General features: G+C 56.3%; 1 protein-coding gene across 1 annotated transcript; it reads left to right on the top strand.

The window, feature by feature from the left end:
• Positions 1–4,573: 4,573 nt before the first annotated feature.
• PTF1A (pancreas associated transcription factor 1a) lies at positions 4,574–5,947 on the top strand. The gene is made up of 2 exons (XM_059915297.1): positions 4,574–5,351; positions 5,745–5,947. Exons 1-2 carry the CDS (start codon positions 4,574–4,576, stop codon positions 5,945–5,947), a joined length of 981 nt encoding a protein of 326 aa, XP_059771280.1.
• The last annotated feature ends 858 nt before the right edge of the window (positions 5,948–6,805 follow it).

Below are 6,805 nucleotides of genomic sequence, written 5' to 3'. Positions count from 1 at the left end.
AGAGATGGTAAGTTAATAAAGAATGAAGTAAAGAGAAGATGAAGAGAATGACAGGCGGGGCTAGTTCAAGGAAGGCTTTTGAAGTGGTGTCGAGGAGTTCGGCATTACCTAGGCCAGTCCTTTCCAGGATGGAATAAAATGTCACCTGATCAGAGTGTACTTTCTGAGTGGAAAAATCATCCATAATCTATATAGTGTGACTTTGGGGGCCAGAGGAAGTCCCATGAGCCCATATTTAGTTCTGCATCCTTAGTCTTATGCTGGGAATTGCACCATCAGTGGTTCCTTCCTCAGCACATCAGGAGGTGCTGTGGAATCTGCAGTGTAGCCAGGACTCTGGAGAGGCCAGGAAGGTGGCGTTTGGTAAACTGGGGCCAGCTTAGAACGGGGCCTGACCGACTACATTGCACATCAATGAACATACACCTTTCATGAGTGGGTGGAAGCAAGGCTAGAGTCTGGTCTCAGCAGCCAGTGGAACCAGCACTGGGCTGGGGTGGACTGGGATTGATGGTAACCTGCTGTGTGACCTTAGGGAAGTCACTGAACCTCTCTGGGCTTCAGAGGCCTTTCAGCATTAGCCCCATGATTCTATTTTTCAAACCCTTTCCTAAGAGTGTAGGGATAAAGGGTGGGTTGATGAGGGCACTCAGCTGAGAAGAAAAAGTTTTCACAGAATGGGGGAGGGAGGGGGAAGGTAAAGAAAGGGGAAACAGACACAGGTGAGGACAATCCAGCCACCTGACATCACCTCTGTGTTCTTGAGTGGGGACGGGGACAGTTTGGGTCATGAGGAGTTAACATGGGCCCATTTTCAAGGTGGGAGACAGACACCAGTCACATCTGCAGGTGCCTGCTTGCAAGCACTAAGCGAGGAGCGTGGGACACCGGCGGGGAGACAACGGCACCCTGTTTCTGGGGACCTGGGGCTCCAGCAGGGAGGACATATACTGAGGGGTGTTGAACACTGTGCAGCCATATGAAGGGGGAGCAGAGGATGGAGGGCCCAGAGGCCCCACCCTTCATGGGTGCTCTCTGCCCAGAATCCATCCTGGGAAGGAGCCAGGGACCCGGGCTCCAACGCTCCAGTCATTGTTCCTAAAAGCCAGAGAAAGACTCTAGAAGTGTTTGCTGGGAAAGCAATGAGCAAGTATTCAGGTCCATGCCACCCCTGGGAGGGAGAGAGAGCTGAGAGAGACAGAGAGCATGCGAGGGAAAGAGAAGGACAAACAGGCAGACGGACACAGCAAAGCTTCCTCAGTGCCCCACGGCCTTTGCCAGATGTTCCCCTGGAACCCAGAAACCTGAAGACGGCCTCAGACTTCCAACAGCCTCAAAATCAGGCTTCCGACAGCCTCAAAGGCGGCGTGGCAGGAGTCTGCTGGGCCCTGATGACAGGTGCCACTGAGCCCCTTGGAAAGACTTGAAAAAATCTCAGTGCCTCACTAGGATTTGGCCCTAAAAAGAATCAAGCACTTTGCCACCGCCTAACCTTAGGGGATGGATGTTATTTTATACTGAGGTGGGGGACAAGGTTAGGGGACGTCTCTCCTGAGGACAGAGGGTGGAGCGGAGAAGCTAGAGCTTAGCGAAGGGTGGAGAGGCTTTTGGCTCTGGGACCAGCCCTGTCCCTCTGCCCTGAAGTACCTGGAACCTTTTGTTCTTGTTCCTCTCCATGCTCCCCCACTGCCCTGGGGATCCAGGGCACGTGGAGGGATGGGCTGGAATGAGAGCTGGGGCCTATAGCCTGGCAGGACAGGGCTCTGTCCCAGCCTTCTCCTCATCCGACCTGTTGCTTCCAGAGGAAGAGGGCAGCCATCCACACTGTTGTGACCTCCAGTGACCCAGAGAAAATTTCCTTTATTAGCAGTGAAGCCTTTCTTCTTTTTAGAAGAGAAAAGAACAATCATGTCTTACTTAAGGACAGGGTGTGTATGTGTGTATGTGTGTGTGTGTGTGTGTGTATGTGTGTGTGTGTGTGTAAGCATGCACGCCCGCACCAGCATTCCCGTATCAGCATCTGCACCAGCCTGCAGACAGCCAGCAATTCTCTAAGGGGAAGATAATGGTGGGGATGGGGAGGGCGAGGGCGAGGAGGGTTCTGACCGGAACGGGCGACTCTCTTTTCTTTTCCTCCTACCCCAGGCTCATCCCTGCAGCCCCAGGAGCTGCCCAGAACCTTCATGCTAGCTCTGCTCAGCCTCACAGGACAGTAAGGTTTTCCGCCAGCACTGGACTTCCCCATAGCTCGCTTGGGTGCCCAAGGTAAAGTTCTGGACTCTTCCACAAACTCCTCAAGCATACAGAAGGTGATTTTCTGGGGACCCTGACTGTTAAAAATCACATTGGGTTAAAATATCCCCCAATACACACTTACTGACTCCCATTTCCCCCAGCTCCTTCCCCGCCCCCACCCCCCGCATATCCATGACGCAAACATTTTCTCAAGAACCATCTAGATCTATCAGAGAAGGCCTCTTGAAGAGAGCCTGTGTAGGCTGGAATCCCAGTCTTTCCTCCACTGAATGGTTATCAATATTTTGGATAAGGGTTTGAAGTCTGGTCATCTGTTACTCCTCCAGGTCCTCGGACTGATTCAAAGGCATGTCCCTACTGGGTTTTAATCTAACCAGGTGAGGGGAGGGGAGGAGGGTCTTTTAAATATAAAGAGAATTGGGTGCCCAATTCCAGCAGCTGGCTGCATCCGGGGTCTTGACCTCCTCCCCCGCAAACAGCTTCCCTCCCTTTGAGGTGAGAAAGGTCAATCTAAATACAGGAAATTGCAGCCCAGTGTCGAACACAGGGAAACCGTCCACATTTGCATCAGTTTAAGTTAATCACCTCACTGGAAAGGGCGTGAGCTAACACAGGAAAGAACTTGCTGAAAAATCGTAAGTCTTTGGGTTAAAATTCTCTGGTGTCCTTGGCCGTTCAAGGTAAGGTAATCTCTGGTCTTCTTATATATCTTTTGCCCTTAATTCTTTTGGTCTCAGAATTCAGTTAAATACAATGTAATGTCTAAAACCAAGAAGCGTGTTGAAATCGCTGTTCTAAGAGACATGGACTTGGCTTTTGAGAGGGGTCTGAACACCCACTAGAAGCCTCTGGTGGGGCAAGTGTCTGAAAAAGGAAGAGGCTGACCCAGGGAGGCAGTGTCTCTCGGTCTTCTGTTGAGAGAACACGCGCGGTCGGCTGCACTTCTGAACTCTCTGGAGCTTGGCTTTTAACAGAATTGCCTCGACCTTGAAAGTGTTTCTTTGTTACTTTTCAACTGAGGAATTCGTGTTGCATCGTAGTCTGTGATTGAGGGTGTTATGGGCCAGAGCACAAATGTTTTGTGTTTGGTTTAAAAAAACAATTTTTTTTTAAAGGCCGGGAAGGAAAAAAATCATTCAGGGATGGTCCTGGTTCCCAGTCAGAAAGGTGAGAGGCTCTGGTGAGAGGCTCTGAAAACGGTTCCCACTCTGCCTTTTAACTTCCATGCCCTCCCTCCTGACTGCTCCAGAGCAGACGATTCAATTGACTCCTTTTGTATCCGGTTTTATTGCTCCGGACCCCTAGGGTCTCGATTTGCTTTCAGAAGAAACGTGCCCCTCTGAGCCGCTCTCCAAGGCGGTCCCTCCAGCGTCCCCATTTCTGTCTCCGGGCGGGGAAAGGGAGGGGAGGCGAGGCGAGGCCGGCCGCGGAGCACCGGATACCGGAGTCAGGATCCCGAGCAGCGCCCCGCAGGCGCGCGCCCCTCGACCCCGAGCCGCGCCTGGAACGCCTTGCGAGCTGCATCGCTTCGCCTTCCAACCCCAGCGGCCCACACGGTGCCAACTTGACCAGAGTCCTGTAAAGGTCCGGCGGCGAGACAGAAGCCGGGAATAGAACCCTCCCCGCCGGAGGCCCGCGCTCTCCGGGTATGGGGGTGGCGAAACGCACCGCCTGGACTGCCCAGTTTTTGCGCCGACCCCCAAGGAGCAGCGAGCTCCGCCCGCGATCAGCTCCCGCCGTCTGGGCCGCGGACGCGCCCTCAGGAACTTTTGTGGCTGCGCGGAGGCGCCCCGCGGAAGGGCCTGGCTCTGCGCAGCGCGCGCGGGCGGGCGCCAGGGGCCGCAGGTGCCCCTGGAGCCGCGCGTCCGGCAGGTACTCGGCCGAGGAGCGGGCGGGGAGGGGCGGGAGGAGCCCCGGGCCGCGCGGGCCCCGCCTCCCCTCCGCCCCGGGAGCTCCCACCGGGCGGACAGTCTCCCCGGCCCCCTCCCCGCCGGCACCCCGCACTCGGTGATTGGCTGGCGCCGCGGGTCCCTGGCACGCGCCTGTGGATGTAGTTATAAGAATCCTCGCGTGCCAGCCCTCAGCTCCAGCCAGTCGGCACAGCCCTCCCCAGCGCAGCGCGGGCGTCGGCCAGAGCGCAGCGGCCGCGGGCTCCCCAGGGAGGCCGGGGGCAGGAAGCGGGCGGGCAGTCTTCGCCGCCTCCCGCGCCTGACCGGGAGGGTGGGGCTGCCAGACAAGCCCGAACTGCCGCAGCAAACTTCCTGAGAACACCCTCACCCCAGGCCAGCAGTCCCCCGGGCCCTCGGCGGCGCAGAGCATGGACGCGGTGCTGCTAGAGCACTTCCCCGGGGGCCTGGACGCCTTCCCGTCCCCTTACTTTGACGAGGAGGACTTCTTCACCGACCAGTCTTCTCGGGACCCTCTGGAGGACGGCGATGAGCTGCTGGCCGACGAGCAGGCCGAGGTGGAGTTCCTCAGCCACCAGCTGCACGAATACTGCTACCGCGACGGGGCGTGCCTGCTGCTGCAGTCCGCGCCCTCGGTGGCTCCGCACGTGCTCGCCCCGCCGCCCTCGGGGGGCCCCGGCGAGCCGGAGGACGGTGGTGGCGGCTACTGCTGCGAGGCGGGGGCGCCCCCCGGCGGCTTCCCCTACTCTCCCGGCTCGCCGCCCTCGTGCCTCGCCTACCCGTGCGCCGGGCCGGCCGTGCTGTCCCCCGGAGCGCGGCTGCGCGGCCTGAGCGGGGTGGCGGCGGCGGCGCGGCGGCGGCGGCGGGTGCGCTCTGAGGCCGAGTTGCAGCAGCTGCGGCAGGCGGCCAACGTGCGCGAGCGGCGGCGCATGCAGTCCATCAACGACGCCTTCGAGGGGCTGCGCTCGCACATCCCCACGCTGCCCTACGAGAAGCGCCTCTCCAAGGTGGACACGCTGCGCCTGGCCATCGGCTACATCAACTTTCTCAGCGAACTCGTGCAGGCCGACCTGCCCTTGCGCGGCGGCGGCGCGGGCGGTGGCGGGGGACCGGGCGGCGGCGGGCGCCTGGGCGGGGACAGCCCGGGCAGCCAGGTCCAGAAGGTCATCATCTGCCATCGGGGCACCCGTAAGTGCGTCCGCCTCCCAGCTGGGGGAGACGGGGACGGGCACGGGAAGGTCCCGGAGGGGCTGGGTGAACAGACCGACCAGCCGACTGACCGACAGACGGACGGACGGGCCGTGGGCACCGGACACCTTGAGCGCGAGCTGGCGTTTCTGAGGTTTTCTTCCGCCACTTTGAGCATGGCTCGGAGGGTGCGCGTCCCCGACAGACTTGCATCTTCTGGGATTGCGGGGTGGAGGCGCTGGGGGCTTGAGGGGTGGAGGCAGAGGGTCGTTCTAATGGAACCTAAGACGCCTGTCTGTCCAGGCGCCCAAGAGGGGATCCTAACGGACTGGAGGGCACCGTTGGGAACAGAGTTGGACATTCACAGTCTGTTTTCTCTTCTCACCCCCTCAGGGTCCCCCTCCCCCAGCGACCCGGATTATGGCCTCCCTCCCCTCGCAGGACACTCTCTCTCTTGGACTGATGAAAAACAACTCAAAGAACAAAATATTATCCGAACAGCCAAAGTGTGGACCCCAGAGGATCCCAGAAACCTCAACAGCAAATCTTCCTTCAACAACATAGAAAACGAACCGCCCTTTGATTTTGTGTCCTGAGATGTCCCAGACCCGCCTGAGGATCTGATTATGTCTCTGTGTATATTGTACATGTAAATATCTATAACGTAAATGTAATTTAAGAATCACATTTTTCTAATGGCAATCAACTGTTTGTTATTTATCTATTTATTACCCTGTCGAGTTAATGAAATAGATGATCTCTTTTAAAATATATAATTTATATAATTTATCCTGATTTTCTAAAAATATGCAATAGTCTATGATTCCACCCAGCACCCTTGGCAGAACTCTGCGTTGTTGGAAGAACTCTGGCCAGAAAACTTCATGCTAATTTATTGCCAGATATGGTTTATTTCTAAGCAAGGTTAATAAATGCTATTTACACCTTTTTCTAAAAGTTATTTGTTTAATACATGATGGGGTGTTACTAACTTAGTTAAAAAAAAAAAAACAAACTGAACCAGAGACTCAAACGTAGCTTTTAGTTTTAGCTGAAAGGAATTGGGTTAGAGGGTTAGGCCTCAGTTCTCTCGGAGGCTCTTCATCTGCATCGCCAGCGCTAAATAGGTAAATATTTCGCCTGTATTTTTAGCCTACCATCCAAACACCCTATGAGGCAAAGAGGTCATAGACTATTTATTGTTCTCGTTTTTCAGACGGGAAAGCTAAGGCTGGGAGACGATGTTTGACTTACCCAAGGTCACCGGCACCCTGCCTAATCATAGTGTAGAAAGTGTGTCCAGTGGCAACAGGGGGTTAGTTTCTGGGTTAGCCAAGGGAAGGGGCCTTTCTGCTTCCATGGGCTGGGGAGAAAGGCTTGGTGTTGAGCTGCCCTGTGACCCATCCCTTCTGCAGTTACAGCCTCAGGTACATGGAACTCCGATGGGGAAGACG

Source organism: Balaenoptera ricei, chromosome 2 (assembly GCF_028023285.1).
Source record: "Balaenoptera ricei isolate mBalRic1 chromosome 2, mBalRic1.hap2, whole genome shotgun sequence".
Classification (NCBI taxonomy): Eukaryota; Metazoa; Chordata; class Mammalia; order Artiodactyla; family Balaenopteridae; genus Balaenoptera; species Balaenoptera ricei.
The sequence above is the reverse complement of the archived record's forward strand: the minus strand, read 5'-3'. Positions and strand labels throughout refer to the sequence as shown.

Bases quoted from the DNA above. Each gene is read 5' to 3' on its own strand.
- PTF1A (XM_059915297.1), top strand. From the start codon at position 4,574: ATGGACGCGGTGCTGCTAGAGCACTTCCCCGGGGGCCTGGACGCCTTC. The intron at 5,352-5,744 runs GTAAGTGCGTCC...TCACCCCCTCAG, and splicing joins CATCTGCCATCGGGGCACCC to GGTCCCCCTCCCCCAGCGAC.